This window comes from Eptatretus burgeri, chromosome 5, assembly GCF_056783735.1.
Source record: "Eptatretus burgeri isolate ZD-2024b chromosome 5, Ebu_testis_v1, whole genome shotgun sequence".
NCBI lineage: Eukaryota > Metazoa > Chordata > Myxini > Myxiniformes > Myxinidae > Eptatretus > Eptatretus burgeri.
In genome coordinates this window covers 53,174,486-53,197,925 of record NC_140965.1, presented here as the reverse complement: position 1 = coordinate 53,197,925, position 23,440 = coordinate 53,174,486, and the positions used below count along the sequence as shown (strand labels likewise).

At 43.9% G+C, this 23,440-nt stretch overlaps 1 protein-coding gene across 1 annotated transcript in view; it reads right to left on the bottom strand.

The window, feature by feature from the left end:
- Positions 1 to 23,440, bottom strand: part of LOC147026441 (CD109 antigen-like) — a 139,103-nt gene that overhangs the window by 74,108 nt on the left and 41,555 nt on the right. Inside the window, exon 9 of the mRNA XM_085881861.1 lies at positions 11,793 to 11,934. Coding sequence (XP_085737987.1) covers positions 11,793 to 11,934 — 142 coding nt within the window. The remainder of the gene's footprint in view (positions 1 to 11,792; positions 11,935 to 23,440) is intronic.

Genomic DNA, 23,440 nt, shown 5'->3' with positions numbered 1-23,440 from the left:
CGTGCGAATTAACGGGCATATGGCTGAGGCACTGATTGATACCGGTAGCTCTGAAAGTTTCGTCAACAGCTCGCTAGTGAAGGGCAGGAAATGGGTAATCCACCCGACTGACAATACGGTATGCATGGCCGCCACCTCACTACAATCCCGCGTACGAGGGTACTGCAATGTTGAATTGGACGTAAAAGGGTACACGCATCGGGATGTAAAGGTGCTGGTGCTTCGTGATTTGTGCGCAGACGTAATTCTGGGTCATAATGTCCTCAAGCAGCACACGAGCGTCGAAATACCCTTTGGAGGAAGCAAGCCTCGTCTAATTTTAAATGCGCTGACCACCGCGGAGGTGACGTCCCCCCAGCTGTTCGCTAACTTGTCGCCGGTCTGCAAACCGATAGCGATCAAATCGCGGCGATATACCACTGCTGACATGAATTTCATCACTTCGGAAACCAAGCGATTACTGGAGGAGGGAATTATAGAACCGAGCGATTCGCCATGGCGCGCACAGGTGTTAGTAACCAGCAGTCAGAACCATAAGAAACGGATGGTTGTCGATTATTCCCAAACGGTCAATCGCTTCACCCAACTCGACGCCTACCCCCTGCCGCGCATAGATGAGATGGTCGAACGCGTGGCCAATTATAAGGTATTCAGTACCATCGACTTGCGAAGCGCCTATCATCAAATTCCCATCCGAGAGGAAGACAAACCGTACACTGCATTCCAGGCAGGGCGGCGCCTCTACCAGTTCAGAAGGATACCATTCGGTGTCACGAATGGAGTAGCTTGCTTCCAACGGGTTATGGACGACATCATCTCAGATGAAAACCTCGAAGACACTTTTGTTTACGTGGATAATGTCACAGTGTGCGGTAGGGATCAGAGGGAACATGATAGGAATCTGGACAGATTCTTGAGCATTGCTGGAAAATATAATCTGACTCTCAACTACGAGAAATGCGTATTCTCGGCAAGGTCAATTGACCTTCTCGGCTACACAATAGCCGATGGCACAATTAAGCCTGATCCTGAGCGATTGCGCCCGCTCCGTGAGCTTCCACCACCTCAGGACTTGCAAACAATGCGCCGGGTGATCGGGATGTTCGCTTACTATGCAAGATGGATTTCGCAATACTCCGAGAAAATACATCCCCTAGTGCATTGCAAAAACTTTCCACCAGATGCCGCTGTCGTAAAAGCTTTCCACGATCTCAAGGATGATATCAGTAAGTCCGTGGTTTTATCGATCGACAGCTCGGTGCCCTTCGTGGTGGAGACCGACGCTTCAAATCACGCCATAGCTGCAACACTTAATCAGTCTGGGCGGCCGGTCGCTTTCTTCTCGAGAACTCTCTCTAGAAGCGAGCAGAGACACTCGGCAATAGAGAAGGAGGCGTACGCCATCGTCGAAGCGCTGCGTAAATGGAGACATTATTTACTGGGAAACCACTTCACGCTCGTTACGGACCAACGATCCGTGGCTTTCATGTTTGATGGGAAAAATAACGGGAAAATTAAGAATGAAAAAATTATGAGATGGCGGATAGACCTAGCCTGCTACAGGTACGACATTGTTTACCGGCCCGGGAAGGAAAACCCTGCTGCAGATACCTTCTCCCGGGTCTACAGTTCGGCAACAATCAGTCAGGCTTTGCAAGACCTCCATGTGTCTCTGTGCCACCCAGGGGTAACCAGGATGGCACATTTCGTACGCAGACAAAATCTTCCCTATTCTGTTGAAGATATTAAACAAATGAATGCTTCATGCCCTGTTTGTGCTGAACTAAAACCCAGATTCTATGGCGCGGCTTCTGGCAGACTGATCAAGGCTACTTCCCCCTTCGAGAGACTAAACATCGACTTCAAAGGGCCCCTACCGACCGAAACAGACAACAGATACATATTCACCGTTGTTGATGAATATTCAAGGTTCCCTTTCGCGTTTCCGTGCTCGGATATGACCTCGGGCACTGTCGTAAAATGTCTCTCTGACCTCTTCGCTATGTTTGGGAGACCTTCGTACATACACTCAGACAGAGGGCCGTGTTTCATGTCGGCCGGGCTAAAACAATTCCTATTAGAGCACGGCATAGCAACTAGTCGAACGACGGGTTACAACCCACAGGGAAACGGGCAGGTGGAACGGTATAATGGAGTAATTTGGAAAGCCGTAACTCTGGCGCTGAAATCGAGAGGACTGGGCCCCGAGCGATGGGAGGTTACTCTTCCTGACGCTCTGAATTCCATACGCTCTTTGCTCTGCACGTCCACAAATGCCACTCCTCACGAACGTATGTTTACTCACCAACGACGTTATGTTGACGGTCAAACGGTGCCCAACTGGCTGACCCACCCCGGTACAGTGTTCATGAAACGCCCGGTACGACAAAGCAAGTATGAACCGCTGGTGGAGGGGGTCGAACTCATTGACACTAATCCAGAGTATGCTCATGTCAGGCTCCCGGATGGCAGGGAGACCACTGTGTCGGTTCGCCATCTGGCTCCCTCAGGTACTCCTCCCGCCGGTACACCACCTCCTGGCACTCCTCCTTCTGACATTTCCCCAGGAACTCCGCCAGGCGACGGGGCTGCCGCGTTCCACCCGAGAGCGATCGAGGAGTCATCCCCGGCACAAGTCGAGGCTCACCAAGAGGATCGGGAGTCTCCCTCAAGTGAAACTGCCGTTTACTCCCGGAGAGGTCGACGAATAAGGCCCCTCGACGACTCAATCTGTAAAGGGGATTATCGGCATTCTCGCTGCTCATGCTCCTATATGCCCATTATATCATATATCGATGCTCATTTCCATGCTCCTACAACTCAAAATAATCACTGCTTGGCATGTATGCTTCTGTAGATCAATTAGTCCGCGTTGCTTGAAATGTATACTCCTATAGTGCTAAAGCAATCATGGTGTGTAAGATGGGCCCCTAGTTACATTTTAAAGGTAGGGAGAATGTGGTGAATTAACGTGAATCGAGGGACATGACGCGGGATCACATGTTGTGCGTCTCGCGTATAAGGGGAGGTCTCTCTGCGGCACGAGTGATTGTCCCCGGGGCATTGCTATTGACATCGGCTGTCCACTTGATGCTCGTTAACTGAAGGTGCTCATTGACTGGTGAGAATGGAGATTATATCGAACTCCGTGTTTACGCGGATTTAGTCTGCAATGGTTAACTGCACATGTATACGTTTCTGCTTATGTACTCCTAGCTGAACCTGTATTTCCTGGTGTGCCCACAGAAGCGGCTCCAATCAAATGGAATAAAGCCTAAACTCTGAAGGTTCATCTCTCGCTCTCATTTCATGCACGATCATGTTTATTTGTATTTTTTCCTTATTTCCATCAGATTTTATTTTCACCACTTTTCCCTCCATCCTCCATCTATCCCTCCCAACTATACCCTCTGTTTCATATCAAGAAATTAAAAAAAAAATACAACAAAATTATTTTTTCCCTTCTCACCTTATACCCCACGTAACAACTTCACTTCCTGTACCGACTCTTCTTCTTCCTCTGCGCCCTCTTTCCTGCCAATCCCACTCTTGTGAAGGTTTTCACCACATACCTTCATGACCTTTTCTTCAAACATTTCCTTGACTCTTCCCCCCTCTTCCATAATCTTAACAAAAAAACCATCTCTTTCAATGCTTCAACTTCCCCCCTCTACCCGGTTCTTTTTCTTCAAAGTCTTGTGTTCAATTCAACATTTCTTACATCCTGTGTCTGAAAATTCCATGTGTTACAGTATTTCCTTTCTCCACTCTGTCAATTCTTCTGCACTCCATTCATCTTCCAATGTATTTAAACGAATATCTAACCTACAATTTTTTTTAAATCCCACTTTGCAAAACTTGTTCGTCTTCCTTTATTAATCGTTCTTTTTTTTCCAAAACTTCAGTGCAAATTCATCCCACCTCCTTAAATCTACATCCTCCTAACTCGTTCGCTGTTATACCCTCTCCTTACCCCTCCCATCTTGCCCCCCCCATCCAAACATCTCTCCAATGTCTTACAAACAATTCCCCCTCTGATATCCCAAACTGCATGGTTTTCAAATGTCTCACTCTCTCATTCAGCACACTGCTCAATATCTCGAACATGCTCTCTCTCTCTCTTTCCTCTCATCACATCTCCCCCTCTTCCCACCCCTTCAAATCTTGTTCTTCCCCTCGCCCGCTCCCACCTCTACTATGCCACTGCCAGTCTCATCTTCCCCCTCTCCCCACCCTCCCTTCTCCCTCCTCCTCAATGACCATGCCTGCTATCATTATCTCCCCTCCCGCTCAAAGCTTCCCTCTCACCCTCCCTCTCAATTCAGCCGACTCCTCCCTCTGCAAAGCAAATTTCACTATCTCTCCCCACCCCCCCCAACCAAGCTCTCCCTCACCCTTCTCAAAAGCTCCCACCACATCTCCTTCCCACAATTCTCACCATTTTCCCTTAATTCTCCCATCTCACCCTTCTCCCCAAATGTCCCACCTCACCCCTCCCCTTCGAATCTCCCTCTCCACTCCTCCTTCTCAAAGCTGCCTCTTCCTCTTCCCACATCTCAATTTTTTTCCTCCCCCCACCCACTCCCATCTCCACAGTCCCTATATCCAGCTTCATCCTTCCACTCTCCCCACCCCTCCATTCTCCCTCTACCTCTCCCCCATGGCCATGCCTGCTCTCATCATCTCTTCTCTCCCTCACTGCTACCCTCTCACCCCTCCCTTACAAATCAACTGCCTCCTCCCTCTTCAAAGCAAACTTCTCTCTCTTCTGCCTCAAAGCTTCCCCCTCACCTTTCCCAGAAGCTCCCCCCCACACCTTTCTCCCTCAATTCTCTCCCCCCCTCACCCCTCCCTTTTGGATCTCACGCCTCACTTCCCCTTCTCAAAGCTGCCCCCTTTCACATCTTCAAAACCGCCTTCCCCCAACCTCTCTCTTCCAGATATTCCTTCACCTCCTCCAATCTCCCATTTTCCTTTGCCCCCCCCCCCTGCTACTCATCCCTTCACAACCTAAACATTTGTCCTCCTCCCCATCCGATCCTCTCCCCAAGCTCTTCTACAATCTGTCATGAACTGTCAACAACTCACACTACCCTCCCCCTCCTCTCCCCTTCACCCAAAGCCTCCTCCCCTCCCTCTTCCTTAACAGTGTGGACCTCAAACATCCGGGGGCTTCACTCTAACCTGCTGATCTCTCCATTCAGGTTGCCAATGGCAAACGTAACGTAATCTGCTAAACAGAAACTTTCCTCCTTCAAGAGTTCTCTGACTCCTTAGTTTCTCTCCCTGGTTACTCCCTCCTCCGGTATGATAGACCTGAGCCTCGTCCTGGTGGCGGTGTTACTCTGTTTATCAAAAACTCTGTTCCTCACTCTCCATGCACTGCCTTTACTCTTTCACTCTGCCAGGACTACCTCTGGCTATAGCTTCTCCTCCACTCCCACCTCTTGTTCATCTGTGTGTTGTACTGTCCACCAAACAGTGATGACTTCAATTCCATCTTGCTCACCGAAAACATGGACCAACGAAATTCACTCATCTCAACTCTCTCTCTTCCTCATATACAGTGACGTCAATTGCCTTCATGCCAGTTGGCTGGGTGTGGGTACCTCTCTCAATTGCCATGGCACTTCAGCAAAGGACTTCTGCAACTCATTGGGACTGACTCAATCTGTCAACTTCCTGACCCGGATCTCAGCAAATGGTACTCTAGCTTTTCTGGACTTGATTTTGACCAATTTCCTAGAAAATGTCTGCTATTCTTTTGCTTCAATTGGTTCATCTGACCATATGCTTGTGAAAGCGATCATCTCTCTGGCTGTTATTTGGGAACCACGTCAGCACCGACGAGTCTGGCATTTCAATCAGACCGACTGGCAGGGTCTCCAAGCAGCCATCAAACTTCTGGACTGGTCTCCAATTTCTATTTTCTCTGACATCAACTCATCCTGGGAATTATTTCAAAGATATTTGCCCTTTCTCATGCACAGATTTATCCCATCTCATCTTCAGTTGTCCTACCCTTCCTCCCACCCATGGTACACTGAAGCTTACAGTGAGGCTGTCGTCCTGAAACAACTTGCCTTCGCCTCATTGAAGGCAAATCCAACTGAAGGCAAACTCAGTTCCTTCCAAAAAACTCGGAAAAAGTGTGTGTCTACCCTGAGGAGAGGCAGGAAACAACACCTTTCTCATCTCAAGTCTGAACTCTCAAACCTGCCTCCCTCCTCCAAATCCTGGTGGCATCGAATTAAGTCTGTTTCTGGTGTATGTTCCCATCTATCCTGGCTGCACAGCTGGCACTGAATGTGAAAAGGCTGAATGCCTAAACTGTGTGTTTGTTTCTAAATCTCGTGTCCCAAACCCATCGTATTCTGGACCCACCTCACCCAGTCACACCCAGCTGTTTCTGGACTCTGTGTCTTTTTCTCCTGCAAAGGTGGAGAGCTTGCTGTCAAACCTCGACTCAGTTTCTGCAACCAGTTCAGATGGCATCAGTGCACATGTCTTAAAAACCTGCTCTGCTGCTCTTGCTCAACTTCTCTCTGTTCTTTTCACCCTCTCATTCACTCAAGGTCATCTGCCATCTGCTTGGAAATCAGCAAACATTACTGCTCTGTATAACAAAGTTGCAAAAACTGATCCCTGCAACTACAGACCAATCAGCCTGCTCCCAATCATCACCAAGGTCATGGAATCCAATATCACTTCCAACATCAAATCCTTCCTCTTTTCCAATGGCTTGATTTCCGACTTTCAATTTGGACTTAGACAAGGTCACTCAGAACTGGAGATGTTACTTCTGCTTTCCCAACAATGTATGGAGGTCCTAAATGCCAAACATAAGATCAGAGCCATCTCCCTCAACATATCTTGAGCTCTCAATCCAATCTGGCAGCCTGCCCTGCTCACCAAACTCTCTTCTTATGGTCTCCACTGCAAACTCCACTCATGGCTCATGGATTTCTTCTCTTGTCACAGTCAACCCGTGGCTCTTAATGGAATTCTTTCATCTCCTCTTCCCATCCAGGCTGGAGTTCCTCAAGACAATGTTCTTGTTCATGTGCTTTTTCTGGTTTTCATCAAAGATCTCTCAGATTCTCTGGAAAATCCTCTCTATCACTTTGCTGATGACTCTACCTCTACTTGGACGTCAATGACATCTTGAATGCTGCTGTCCTGTCTGTGCCTATCTGTCGTGAGGATGTTGAGATCGTGGAGAGATTCACTTACCTTGGCAGTGATATTCATGTCTCTGCTGGCTGTGAGTCAGAGGTCAATAGATGTCTGGGTCAGGTCTGAGGAGTCATGGATTCACTGGATAATGGGGTGTGGTGCTGCTGGTACCTGTGCAGGAGGACGAAAGTCCAAGTCTACAGGTCCTTGGTTCTTCCAGTCTTGCTCTATGGATGCGAGACTTGAACTCTGACAAAGGATCTGAGATGGAGACGTAATTCCTTTGGTACCAGGTCTCTTTGGAGGATCCATGGCTAACGCTGGTCGGACTTTGTGTCACACAAGTGGTTGCTGAGAGAGACTCAAATGAGATTTGTTTCCTGCATAGTCCGTGAGCATCAGCTGTGGCTGTATGGACATGTGGCTCGTTTTCCTGATGCTGATCCTGCTCACCAGATTCTCTCAGCGAGGGAGTCCAAGGGTGGAGGAGGCCAATGGGCCGACCACGTGCCTCGTGGTTGCTGCAGGTTAATCGGCATCTCAAGGAGATGGGGATGGCCAGGCATCTGCCTGGGGGACGGCCAGACGGAGGCCCCTGGAGTATCGGTGGAAAGTGGATGCAGTGACGCGCTGCTCTGGCGCATTCTCCCATATTTGACCTGACCTACCTCTGCCATACCATCTCTCTTCCCTCTGATCATCAGGCTGCAGTCTCTTCACTCTTTGCAGACCTGGATAAAATCATAAGCTGGTCAAACACTTGGAATATCTCTTTCAATCCTGACAAATCTTCCACCCTCACCAGGTCTTTCTGAAAAGACCGTCTGGAACCCCCCCAACCCCTACCCCATCGACTTTCCCAATAATCCTCTTGAATAAATCCTTTCTGTGAAGCTTTTGAGTCGCGCTATCTGTCTCGATCTTTCCTGGGAAAGCCACACCTCCAAGCTGGCCTCCAAAGCAAGTCACGGACTGGGGGGCATCCTACATCATGCAAAATCCTTCCTTGGCACACTTGAGTTTCTCGCCATTTACAAAACTTTTATTCTCAATCTGATGGAGTCCTGCTCTCACCCCCCCCCCTCTAGGTTGGTACTCCTGCCTCACACCAAGCTCGACTTTATGGAACTATGGAACTCGACTTTATGGAACTCGACTCGACACTATGGAAACCAAGACATTTAGGATCATTGGTGTCTCCCATGATGAGGCTGAGTCTTTGGGTCTCTCACTCTCACACTGAAGGCAAGTCCGTAGTCTTTCTGTCTTCTGCTTTCTTCTCTGTGGCCTTGCCCCCCTCCCCCCCCCACTCTGTCTGTGATCTGTCCACCCTATATTTCCGCAGGGCACTAAAGGTCCGCCAGAAACACCTTTCTGGTAAAACTACCAAAATCACAAATCACTGCTCACCTTCACCCATTAATTCCTCCCCCCCCCCACATTTGGAACAAACTCCCACACTCTCTTTAATCCCACTCTTCCCTCAAGACCTTCAAAACAGCTGTTCACTACCATCTCATATCTTCCCCTATCCAAAATCTTGATCTTTACTACCCTCATTTATCCATTCCAAACCTACCTCTTTCAAATTCCTTGTTTTCCTTCCTGAAAGTTCCTGTTATACTGTCTTGTTTACCCTGTATACCCCGACCCATCCCTCTCCCTTCCAAAAATATCCTATTGTCTTTATTCCCCACTATTTTGTGCTTCCCTCTCCCACCACTCTTGTCTTCTGCTTTGTTATGTTTCTGTGTATTCGCTCTTACACAAGCCTCGATGTAAACCATCATTCTTTATTTGTGTGCCAAGTTTGAATAACCTCGGTAAATGCATCTCCGAGAAATGGTCGAGGACTTGTTCAACATCAGTTGTTTTTCTACAACTAAAATGGCCGCTAGTCGGCCATCTTGGATCTGACCTTGAAAAAAATGACGGGCATATAGCAGCCATTATTCATGCCTGGTGTTGGCGCAGTGGTTAGGGCAGCGGCTTGGGATCCAAAAGGTCCTGAGTTCAAGCCCCGTTGGGCCACTGGATTAATACACCAGGGGGTTGACTCAGCCTGTCATCCTTCCGAGGTCGGCAAAGTGAGTACCAGTGGACTGGGCCGGTGTATGCCCCAGGTAAAAATAGGTGTACCATATCCCTGTGTCGTAAGAGGCGACCAGGGTTGCGTCAGGAAGGGCATCCGGCGTAAAAACTAAGCCAAATCACTATGCGGATCATACAGATGATCCACTGTGGCGACCCCTAACGGGAACAGCCGAAAGAAGAAGAAGAAGAAGAAGAAGAAGGAGAAGATATCAGCCATTATTCATTATCTGTGTGCCAAGTTTGAACAACATTGGTAAATGCATGTCCGAGAAATGGTTGAGGACGTGTTTAACACCAGGATTTTTTTGCAACTAAAATGGCCGCCAGTCGGCCATCTTGGATTTGATGTGGAAAATAATTGACGTGCTTATGTTTACCATTATGTATTGCCTTTGTACGAAGTACTAATAAAATTGATCCACACATGCCCGAGATATGGTTGCGGACGCGCGCGCACGCACGCACGCACGCACGCACGCACGCACACACACATCGAGACCAAATACATAAGCCCCTATTTTGGACTCAGTCCAACGGGGGCTAATAAACCCGGGATTTTGATTGTCCACTCTATTTTGTATCCACTTCCAGTATCAAGGCTTTCTGCCCTTGCCCTTCGATTCTCTCTGCTTTCACTCTTATAAACTGTTTCTGCCGCCAAGTTTCAGGACCTAACCTGCCCTCACTCTTGCCAACCTCCTTGTAATCTTATTTTCCTGCAATACAATTTAAATGGAAATAATAATGGAGGATTATGAACTTCCCAGGGCTGGTAGGATATCCTAGAGATATGCACACTCGTCTCCGAGTTGTCTCGTCTGGGTTCAAATATCGGTCAAGCTATAAACCGTGACCCTTCTGTTTCGCATGCAGGGAGTTGCATGAATGTGAACACCATCCATCATAAGAACGTTAAGCCAGAGGGCTATATTACTGGGGGAAACCTTATCACTCACTACACGTATTCCATATGAAAAATATCAATCGATTTCCTAAGAAATATCTGTTATGAGAAATACCTTCTCACTCTATCTTTCCAAATGTTATGAAATATCGATTTATAATTGACCTTTTGGAGGAAATTTCAATTCTAACAATACAGGAAAAAAAAAACAGAGTTGGTGTCAAAGCCACCCAATGCTCGCCTGTTTATACATTTATCGTTTTTAAAAGACTCGTCTAATATAATTAATATTTTTCATAAAGCATTGCAGTGAAGTCTGATCCAAATGATTTTAAAGCAATATATGTATTTGTATATTGTAATCAGTAACAAGAACAAAAGTGAGCACAATATACGCCCGAACAAGAATGTAAATACAGAATTGTGCTACTACGTGGAAAACAGCATCCTGGTTGCCATGGCAACCACTTTAGATGACTAACGTATGTCGTGACATACCGTCTGCAGTCTGTACCTATGTACCAAATATGAAACGTGAAAGTTTAAAACTTTGGGAGTTAGAGTGCGGACAGGATCAAATGGAAAACAGCATCCTGGTTGCCATGGCAACCACTTTAGATGACGAACGTATATCACGACACACTGTCTCCACAGTCTGTACCTATGTACCATAATATGAAATGTGAAAGTTTAAAACTTTGGGAGTTAGAGTGCGGACAGGAACGGACAGATGGACAGACAGACAGACGACATAATACGCCCCGATATGTATATGTATGTATATATATATATATATATATATATATATATATATATATATATATATATATATATATATATATATATGTGTTTCAAGGTGTATAAAAAATAGTGTGGTCGATAAAAACATTAGAAAGGAAAAAATAACTTGCACCAAAAATTTTAACATTTTCACGCTGACACTGACGCTGACGCTCACACTCACGCTCACGCCGGGGGTATCGCTATAGCTCTCTGTTCTTCGAACAGGCGAGCTAATTAGAGCAGCCCTTGGGAGAGAGCATACCTCCACCAGGCTGAACAGTTTATGTTTTGTATTCCACTGAAAGGCTAGATCTGAATTCGGACCTGAAACAAAATCTTAATTGGCTTCTTGTTGTCACCGAACCGACTCATCCACCAAGTTTTATCAAAACTCGCCCACAACCTTTTGAAATATGCTTCATATCGTTTTTGTCCACATCTCTAAATGGTGAAGAATCACTTGAAAAAATAAAAAAAAAATTCTCGTATCCAGATTCGGATCTTCACCAAAATCGAATCAATTTGTCCTTGTCACACACCCAACCTGTCCACCAAATTTCGCCTGAATCTGTCCACAATCTTTTATGATATCCTGTTCACAGACAGACACACAGAGAGACAAACAAACAAACAAACAAACAGACAGGTGAAAACATAACCTCCACCCACCTTTGGTGGTGGATGTAATTAGGAATAAAACCCAAATCAAGTTAGTGCACTGCATGAAGGACAAGTTTGCAGAAGAAACATCAAGAGTCTGTTGAGCTTTGTTCACAAGTATAGGGGGATAAATGTTTTATATGAGAATGGCATTGTGGCATGCATTTAAGATTACCTCCGGAAATATGTTGGATATTTTCACTTCCTTTTGTCCGTATTTCGAGAGAATGCATTCAGTGTTTGGTTCACATGGTTTGAACACAAAGGCAGAGAGCGTGACACGGGCTTCACCTCGCACCTTCATCCCGTATGTGTACCTGCAAAGTATGAAGTGCTGTCTTGTATACAAAATACCCTAAACAAAATACTGTAGCCATAGTGTAATGTATTAAAAAATGTGTGTGTGTGTGTTTCCGGAACAATCCTTCCCACCGATTGGTTGGATAGCTGGCTTGACTCCACCCACCCTCAATTTCATCCTGATGAAAAATCTTTCAGCCACCATTTTGGTTCTTACTGCTCTGCGAAGCCAAAGTTTCCTCGAGGCTGTCTTATTCACAATCGCCATGCACTTCCTATGCATTTTCCCCTCATTGTAAAATTACTAAAGCCACAGATAAGAGGATTTTGAGCCGATCGGTGTCACGGGCCTTGTGAAGATCGGCCTCAGCGATCGAGACAGCCGTCTGGTAACTTATGCACCGCCCAAATAACTATGTGCAGCAGATTTGTCTCAAGCAGATTTGGCATTATCTCAATCAGAGATGAAACCCATGTTGTTAGAAATTTGTCCGAGGTCATCATTTACTTTTTACATTTTTCAATTTGAAATATTCTGTTTTTGCAAAATGCTGCCATGAGATAAACGTTGAAACCGTGTTTGCAAAATATTTCTGGCTGAGTAACTGAGACGTGTTTTCACTCCACTGCACATGTGCAGTATCCATCCGCAATACCGCATGGCTAATGGATCTCTTGATGGAGGACAATCAGTCGACGAACATGAGCGGCTATTGTGTGAAGCAGTACGTATGCACATTATCTTGCCTTACCAGACCCCATCAGGAAGTGTTGGAGTCAGATGTATATGATATTAAGGCAATTTCATATCATATACATCTGACTGGAACACTTCCTGATGGGGTCTGGTAAGGAAAGAAAAACGTGCTTGAGCGGCAGATAGTCCATTCTGTCCCGGGTGCATTTTGGACCTCACCGCTTACCATCAGTGGGGTGCCAATGACTGGTATATAACCTTTATGCTAATGTTCAAAATGTTTTGGACCATCCATCTATCTATCCATTGGGACCATACACTGTGCAGAGCGTTGGTGCTGCTGAAACAGTCTCTGGCTATTGGACACAATCCTGGATGGGTCGCCACTACGACAGGATACCAGCATGCTGGTACTCATTTTGCCAACCTCAGAAGGATGATAGGCAGAGTCAACCCCACCTGGTATTAATTCAACAGCCAAGTGGGATTTAAACTCAGGACCCTCGGATCCCAAACCCACCACTCCAACCATTAAGCCAACACCAGACATGTATGTATGTATATAAATGATTATATATATATATATATATATATATATATATGTATGTATATATATATATATATATATATATATATATATATATATATATATATATGTATATATATATATATATATATATATATATATATATATATATATATATATATATGTATGTATATATATATATATATATATATATATATATATATATATATATATATATATATATATACATATATATATATATATTGTTGTGGTTGACGAAATTCGCAAACCACCATTCAGGTCCCTTAGGTGAGATATCTCTGTAAGTATATGTGTAGTTAGGCCCAAACCGTTGTTTAGAGGGAATAAATGTCATTCATTCGGGCTGCGACCCTTCTAGATAGCCGTTTTTCTTTTACTATCTTTATTTTGGACCAGCCGCCATTACTACCACCACCAACCACGTCTCAACAGCCATCACACAACAACCACCAGCCGCAACGCCGCTTCACAACAACAACAACGCCAACAGCCACGACCTTTACCGTCACAACTCGCTCTCGCAACCATCGCATAACCGCCATTTCCGCGCCGCTTGTGGGCACCGATACTGGACTCGTGCAGGGCGCGCACCGAGCAGCGTGTGCAGAAACATCACAGCCTTTCCGAAGAAAACGGATCAAAAATGACTCACGCCCACTTCTGTTCCGTCCTATTGGAGAGCTTGGGGCGATTTGGCCCCGCCTCCAGGTGCGTTGGTGTAATATCGCTATATGCAAATTCATGGATCAAAAAGCATTCACGCCCACTTTTCCTCGGTCCAATGGGGAGCCAGCCAGAGGTGAAGGGTCGAAGGTAAAGGGTCGAAGGCGAAGGAGCGAGACCCCGGGGGCTATAAAGGGCTGCGTTCGCTCGCCAAACGGGGCAGTTCGGAGTTGAGTTGGGAAGAGCCAGTCAAGAGAGGAGTCAGAGAAGGCAGTTTGACGGAGCTGTGGAGAGTTGGAGAGGTGGCGGCGGCGAAGGCAGTCGAGGGGGTGCTCGTGTCAGAGTCGGGGAGCTGCGGAGAGGAGAGGCCGGTAACGCGACCGAGGTCGTGGTGGAAACGCTCGTCGCGGGACCCGAGCCAGGGAGATATCCTCCTTCCCCCGAGCATCAACAACCCCCTCCTGTTTCCCCCCGCGCTGAGATAGTGCGAGAAGGGGGCCCCGTTCCCACCCCATTCCAGACACTGTCCGCGAGGCCCGCGGAGTCGGGGCGCCACCACCATTTTGCGGCTCATCAGACGGGTAGGCCCGACGCGGTCTCGGCCCCAGGCCCGTCTGCCCCCATCATCCTTGAGGGTGGTCCTTTTCTTTTGCTTTGAGTATATGTGTTGTCGGTGCCGTCTGTGAAGTAAAACTGTATAAGTGTTGCCGTGTGCTCGGTAGTCGGTGGTATATCTGCATTGTGTTTTGCTTTTACATTTGCTTTTTGTGCATTATTGTGTGTTTCTTCTTCTTTTACATTTGCTTTTGGTGTATAATTGTATATGTGTGCTATCCGTGTGCCATCGCGAAATAAATGTGAATTATGTTGAACTGTTTTCCCGTTTCGCTTCGTCTTTTCTCTAATTGAATCTCCATCTTACTTCACGTAAAGGGTTGGTCGTGGGCTAAAACGCCCGATAATTAATCGAACCGTCCAGGTTGACGATAACACCGCTCGGTTATCCCGATAGTACGGAACGGGTCGCTTAAAGTGGCCCGTGTCCGAAGTCGACCTGCGGCGAGGTGCGATCGCCCGGTAGTAGGGTAAGAATACTGATTCTGGCTCACTTTTCCCCATGTAAATGAATGGGGGATTTTCAGCGATTCCCTTTTTTTTTCCCTAAAAATAAACCCCCTTTTTATCCCAAGGTATATTTATTTGTCTCCCCTTTTAACTTGGAGGTTGAACCTCATTGAATTGAACACCTGGGGGTTGAACAGCTCACTCATTGAACCTATAAAGATTTGTTCATTCTCAAATTCCTTCAATAGTTTAATTTTCTTTGCACAATAATCCCCATCTAAAATATTGACAAACAAAACATTTGAATCTTTATATTTTTGAAGATACCACTTTTGTGCCATTACGAAATGATAAACTTCTCTTAATGCTCTCATCTGGCCACCTCCTGAGCCACATATCATTTTGAGATTATAGTAAATTGTTTTTTCATTGTTCAATTGATAACCATCAAAGTTTTCAGTCCATTCAAGGATATTCATTTTTTTCTTTACATCCTCTAACTTACTAGTTTTTAAATTGATTCGCTTATTTGTTTTATTTACCTTTGTTTTGTTCCACCCAACTGACTTCTTGTCAGGTCAGGTTCGATCTGTGACCTGCTACAGGTACCATGTAAACCTGTACTAACCTGTTCCATGGTCGGGTTGTCGGCGACTAAACCGTCTCCCCCACCAGGTTTTCTGGTGAGGAGGGTGTTTGGATATGGACACCCAGCAGGATTAAAAACAAAACCTGTCAAAGGGCGGAGGAGCTCCTTGTGAGCCAACGGCCATCCATATCTAGTGCCCAACTGTCTGCGGACGTCCTCCTGCAGTTGGGTTACTTCTTATTAGGAGGTTGGTGGCAGGATTTGCACTCCAGCCACCGTAAAACGCTTCATTCCGCAAAACGCAAAAACGCAAAAAAATCTGAAAACCCACTCCGTGGGAGTACCTCCTGTGCAGCTTCCCTTCGCAGGGCAGCTCACCGGATGATGGGATTGGGGCAAAGCCTTCGGGACCCCCAATCTTTGATAGGAGGGAAACCACGGAGTAACATCCCTGGGTCAGATTGCGGGAGAGTGTGTCGGAGTGGTGCTGAGGTGTCGTCCACCAGACGGCGGTCTCCTTGGGTTAACCTGAGGCGGTCCCTTCGGGTGGGTGCCTGGAATGTCCTATCCCTAAGAGAGGATGATCACCTGTCTCTGTTATCATCTGAGCTCAAGCGTTTGGACATCGGGATTGCAGCTCTCTCTGAGGTTCGGAGACCGGATTGCGGCGAGATAATGGTGGGTGGTTACACCTACTATTGGTCTGGTCGCTCTGATGGTTACCATACCCAAGGAGTTGCTGTAGCTGTGTCCAATAAGCTGACCCCAATGATAATTGAGGTAACACCGGTCAACGAGCGTATTATGAGATTAAGGATTCGTCACTCCTTAGGTGTCATTTCCCTGGTCTCTATTTATGCTCCGACTGAGGCGAGTGATCTTACCGTGAAGGATGCATTCTACGCCACACTCGAGTCTGTGGTTGATCAGTGCCCCAGACGAGATACACTTCTAGTCTTGGGGGATTTCAATGCATCGACTGGAACTGATAGGGATGGTTATGAGGTGTGTGTTGGTCCCCATGGGTCAGGAACTATGAACCAGAATAGCACTAAGTTCCTTGACTTTGCAAGAAGTCATGGACTTAGGGTGGCTGGTTCATGGTTTCAGCGCCCGCAAGCTCATCGCTGGACTTGGTATTCCAACGCTGGCGGTGTGGCAAAGGAGATTGACCATGTCCTCATTGACGGTCGTTGGAGGATGATCCAGAACTGCAGGGTCTACCGGAGTGCTCAGTTCCTCAATACTGACCACAGGCTTGTTGTAGCAACTCTAAAGCTGCACCTTAAATCCTGGAGAATGGTACCATCCCAGCCTAGGCTGGATGTTGCCAAGCTCAGGGATGAGAGAGTAGCTGAGGAGTTTGCGAACAGGCTGAGTGGACACTTGGGGGGTCTGGGTGCTTTGGGGGGTCCTGAAGAGTTGTGGAGCACCTTCAAGACCACCGTCCTTGATGTTGCCGGTGGATGCCTTGGAGTTCACCACAGGGCAAAGAAGAATTTTGTCTCTCAAGGGACACTGGATACCATTGACCAGAGTCGCAGGGCCAGGCTGAATGGCAGGGCTGAGCTGTTCAGGGAGCTGAGGCGTAAAACTGTACGTGCACTGAGGGTGGACAAGGAGGCCTATGTGCGAGGAATCTGTGAGGGGGTAGAGCATCACCTGTGGACAGGTGATTCTCGTCCCGCTTACAGGGGAATTCGCGCATTACGTTCATCCAAGCCCATCCCTCGGAGCACTGCAGTTCGAGCAGAGAGTGGTAGGCTCTTGACAGAGGAGTCTGAAGTGAAGGCCCGCTGGGCCGGTTACTTTGAGCGGTTGTACCAGGCTGATCCCCCAGCTGCCGAGTTGGACGTCAAGGGTGTTACAATCCCTGTTGCTGACCCTCGAATCAACTGTGGTCCACCATCGCTTGTGGAAACACGGGCTGCGGTGAACCAGTTGAAACGGGGCAAAGCTCCAGGGATCTGTGGCATCCATGCTGAACTTCTCAAGGCTGGTGGAAATGCTGCACTCGCGTCGTTGCATGCAGTTTTGTGCTCTGCCTGGAACACAGGCATCATCCCAACTGACTGGAAGAGGGGCCTTGTTGTCCCTCTCTGGAAAGGGAAGGGTGATCGCCAAGACTGCAACAACTACCGAGGGGTGACGCTGCTCTCAGTGCCGGGCAAGGTCTTTGCTCGGATAATTCTTGATAGGGTTCGCCACCATCTGCTTGAGCACCAGCGTCCAGAGCAGTCAGGCTTTACACCAAAGAGGTCAACGATTGACCGTATCCTTGCTCTTCGTGTCCTCACTGAACGCAGACGAGAGTTTCGGCAGGGGCTGCTTGCAGCCTATGTTGATCTCTGTAAAGCGTTCGATTCAGTGAATCGGGATGTCCTCTGGAGGATTCTTGGTCTTCGTGGGGTGCCACCGAAACTGATCGATCTGATGTCTGAACTCGACTCTGGTACTGAGAGTGCTGTGAAGTGTGGTGGTACCGCCTCTGACTTATTTCCAGTTGTTACTGGAGTTCGTCAGGGATGTGTACTTGCCCCCACACTTTTCAGCACTTGTATGGACTGGATTTTTGGGAGGATGTCGGAGAGATCAAGTTGCGGTGCATCGTTTGGCAATGTCAAGATCTCGGACCTTGATTTTGCAGATGATGCAGTCATCTTTGCGGAGACTTTAGACATCCTCTTGGGGGCCCTCGAGGTGCTGAATGAGGAGTCGGAGCCGTTGGGATTACGGATTTCTTGGGTCAAAACAAAGATCCAGGCTTTCGCTGACATCTTGGATGCTGCTGTCCTGTCTGTGTCTGTTTGTGGTGAGGATGTTGAGGTCGTGGATAGATTCACTTACCTTGGCAGTGATATTCATGTCTCCGCAGGTTGTGAGCCGGAGGTCAATAGACGTCTGGGTCGGGCCTGGGGAGTCATGGATTCACTGGATCATGGGGTGTGGCGCTGCCGGTACCTGTGCGGGAGGACGAAAGTCCGAGTCTTCAGGTCCTTGGTACTTCCAGTCTTGCTCTATGGGTGCGAGACTTGGACTTTGACCAAGGATCTGAGACGGAGACTTAATTCCTTTGGTACCAGGTCTCTTCAGAGAATCCTTGGCTATCGCTGGTCGGATTTTGTGTCCAACGAGCGGTTGCTGAGAGAGACTCGGATGAGATTTGTTACCTGCATAGTCCGTGAGCGTCAGCTGCGGCTGTATGGACATGTGGCTCGTTTTCCTGACGCTGATCCTGCTCACCAGATTCTCTCAGCGAGGGAGTCTCATGAGTGGAGGAGGCCAGTGGGCCGACCACGTGCCTCATGGTTGCAGCAGGTTGACCATCATCTCAAGGAGATGGGGATGGGCCTGGCATCTGCCTGGGGGATGGCCAGACGGAGGCCCCTGGAGTACCGGCGGAAAGTGGACGCAGCGACGCGCTGTTCTGGCACATGCTCCCATACCTGACCTGACCTTTGTTTTAGTTATTTTTTCAATAAGACTTATTTGATATTTTTCACATTCATTATGTTTTCCATTTTCTACCAAGACTGAGATTTTCTCCACTCTTTAGTTTGATTAATACTTGGTTTAACCATTTATATATTATGAAAAAACGCGGCGGTAGCCTTTAAAAAACCCCAACCCATCTTCCCATCGTTAAAACACAATCTATTCTATTTACTCTATCATACAATATCCATATGGAACACAATCTATTCCATTATCTAAAATAAATCTCTTATCATCAAAGGCTCCTAATGCCTTTTTATTTACTTCTTCACTATATATGTTATGTTTATAACTTCTTATTGTATTCATTTTCCTATATTCTTCTTTCTTATTCATCAAACAATTATAATAATTTCTAAAAGTTATTGATTTCTTTATTACATATTTCTTTATTCCCTTTAACCTCTTATCAATCTGTTCACCATACTTATAAGCATATGCCTTTGCTCTCAATCCAATAAACTCACTCATTACTTTTCCACCCAACTCATCCTTAAACTTACCAATAACCTTTTCATTCTTTTTGGAAAATAACTCACTCTTCTTGCTGAAATTACTTGTATCATATACTCCAATATTTTTCTTCATATCTTCATAAACATCATCAGTTTTTATATCTAGGATAAAACTATCAGTGTCCATATACAACAATGAAACATTTTCACCATACTCTTTCTTTAAGTCATTATACAAATAATCATACATCAATATCTTTGATAAATCAAGAACTGCTGTTCCAATATAAATTGGTTTATCCATTACAATACTTTCCTTTTTCATATGAATTGCAGAAAAGTTCTCTGAAAAAACCTCTTCTCTCTCAAAACTTGGTTTATTTATCAATCTCGAAGCTTCTTTCCAAGATGTTGCGAATCTAATGTTTTGCCTGTTTCTAACATTTTCCATAGTCTTTCCAAATACAGCATTATTCATTAATTTATAAAAGTCCCCTTCAAATTTTACTTTTGTATTTGCTCTCATATCTGTATTGAATTGAATATACTTTTTCACCCAAGGACTTTGTTTAAATTTTAAAACTCTATGAATTTTAGCTACTCTCAATCCTTCACTCAAAAACTGTTTTCAGCTTCTCTGATGTAAAACATATCCCTCTTTATCATAGAATGTTGTTAATAACTTTTCTGTTGATTTGCCTTTAATATTAAAACTTTTATGATAATCACTGAACCATTCTTTCTTTGGGGTTTCTTTCTCACATGCAAAAGGAAGGTCTTTATGCTTATTATGAAGAACACTCGGGTACCTCAAATCAACTTCAAAATAATAACCTTCTTCTTCGTCATTCAATTCCTCTTGAGAAGAAATAACAATATTCATCAAAGCCTTTTCATAATCCTTTTCTTCCACCCACTCTAATTTACCATAAGGCAGAGATTGAGACATTGCCCATCCATACAAATTATTAGCATCAAAATACATCAAATAATTACTATCTTTTTCACTATCATAATTTGGGAGATATTTATTATTTGCTTTCGCATATCTTTTTGAACATACTTGTGATATTCCACCTCTCTTGGACTTCTCAATCATCAAAAGCATATCAACATCACTGATTAAATCTATATCTTGTTTTGTCATTTTCAACATTGCACTCCAAGCTAAACCAGGAGCTGTGAAATAGTGGGCAGGGTCTAATCCATAACAATTTTTATTATGACAGAGTGTTCTAAAAGCCTCAAACACATCAGCTAACAATAAAACATCTGTTTTTAGATATAAATCATGATATTCTCCAAGGTTCTTTATCTTAAATATTTTCCATATTTCTTGTGCGTGTTTATATTCCTTATCACTTATCTCTTCTTCATAAAGGTTATTATAGAAACTTTCTTTTGAAGGAAGTTGTGTTTCTTTAAATCTCATAAATGAATCCATATAATCATAAGGATAAATTCCCTTACTTGTATGAATTTTCTCTTTACTTTGAATTTCATTCCTTGTTTGAATTTCCTCTCTCGTAAGAATTCCTTCTTTAATCAGAATTTCATCTTTTATCTGAATTTCCTCTTTAGTTCGAATTTTCTTTATAATTAGAATTTCATCTTCAGTTAGAATTTCTTCATTAATTAGAGTTTCCTCTTTACTTTGAATTCTCTCTTTAATCTGAATTTCCTCTTTAGTGAGAATTTCCTCTTTTGGAAAGAATGAATTAAGATTTGGAAAAGAGTCCGTGGAGCTTAGATTTGATGCGAGGTAGGCTAGTGGTGTTCCCATAAACTTGTAAGAATCTAGAAACCTAATATGAGTTAAAGGTTTTGTGAATATCATTTTTGAAAATGAAATATACTTTTGACTTGTGTTTGTTATGGCAGAAATATTCCCTGGTGTTTTTGAAAGTTCATTTATAAATAGATGTGTATCATAGTTGTCGCTGTTGTGAAGAAAGACTGGAATAAAAGAAGGTAATTTATAATTAAGATTACAACAGGAATGAGCGGGACCTCTATATTTACCAGTAAGATGACAATGGTCTCTAACTTTAGACTCCTTAATTTCCTCCTCACAAATATGACAGATATTGTTCATTCTAAATTCTAATTTTTCTTCTTTGGTTAATTTCATCGGTTCATTTGTTTCTTTCATTAATTTAGTGAGTCTTATACAATCCTTTTCTAATCGTTTTACAAACTCTTGTGAAGCATTTTTTTCACGATAATGTTCAAGTTTGTTATACTTTTCTCCAACAGATGATTTGATATAATAACAGAAACCACAAGGAATATGTTTTTGATATTTATTTGTATGTGGTTCTTTTGGATTAGGAGAAGCAGTATTTATCTTTTTAAGGATACATTCAAAATCAGCGTATATCACAAATGGGTGCATGATAGATTTATTATAATCTTCAAAAGAAATCTTTTCACTAGGTTTAGGCATTGTAATTACAGCTGATTTATGATTACTACAATATTTTGAATGTTGTTCTAATCGTTCTTTTGTATGAAATGAATTAAGACATCGCTTACAAGGATATATTTTGTTTGCTGTTCTGAATACCTGAGAAGAGATTAATCTTGATAAATTATTGATGTATGTGTAATGTGAATTCTTTCCAACACTAAAATATAAAAGGTCAATGTGTGTTTCTTCATTTTTATAGTTGTTTGAAATTTTTAATATTTGAACTTTGTTTGTATCCGTTAATCCATATACATTAATAGAAAGATTATTCTTTTTCTCAAATTTAGGAATATCTGTTAGTGGCATTGGGAATTTAAAATCTTTAATGTCTAAGGTATTCTCATATTTCATATATTGTTTTACTCTTTCTGAATTACATTTTGGTGGATGAAAGTGAGCAAGAACAGACCAGAGAAAACATTTATTATCATTGTTCTTAATATTAACAACTGCCTTCTTTAGTTTTATTTCTTTTGGTAATTCAATGTAAGAAGAAGCTTTAAGAGGGTTTGATTTTAGAATGTGTATATCTAAAAAGATGATTTTTTTAATATTGAATCCACTTCCTACCACTGTATTATCAACATCCTCCTCTTGTCTTGATAGTTCTTCATAAACCCCACTATTCAAAAAATCTTGAAATGATGTTATAAAATGAAGACCTGTTCTCATATAAGGAGTATGTTCTTCATCTTGTCTTTTCATATTAATTTTCACTCCCATATAAAACTTTAAAGTTTTCATTTCTTTTAATGTCTTTTTAATAAATTTTTCAACATCGGGTTTCACTATTTCAATCGATTCAGCTATTGATGATGGACCGGGTTCTCCAAATTGAAAAATCCTTATTTTTATATGCCCTTTAAATGCCCCATCAGTGTTTTTAATATAATAGTCTCCCTTTACTTTAAACTCATTTTTCTTGTGTTTTTGTGATTGAAGATGTTTATTATAACTACTCTTCAAAACATCCTTTGAACAGATATCACAATGTTTTCTTTCCAACTCAAGAGGAGATATTTGATGAAATAGATTAAATGTGTGTTTGTTGGTTCGGAGGTGTTTTCTATAATGTTTATATTCGTGATTACAAACATCGCAGTACGTTGTATTCACCATATTTATAGAATAAAACTTTGCTTAAACTAAAATTTTCTTGATGAAAATTTCGTTTAATTTATAGGTGAATCTGTGCTTAAAAACATTTTATCCTCCAACTTTTTCACTTAATAAATACAATGTTTCAAGACACAAAAGACAAGTTTCAATCAATCTCTTCATCTGTTAAAGATACTGAGAAATATGTCAAGGATGTAAAATTGAACAAAGATAAATATAACAACTATTGGATAAAAACTATTATGGTAAATAATATGAGTTCTTCAATTTCCTTCAGTGGAAGGGCTTTTAGTATACCTGGTAGAACATCAATTAAAGTATCTCTAACAAAAGTTTCTCCTCTCCTTCTAGTAATATATTCAAAACTAGAAAAAGCAATGAAACAAGAAAAAGTATCAAAGA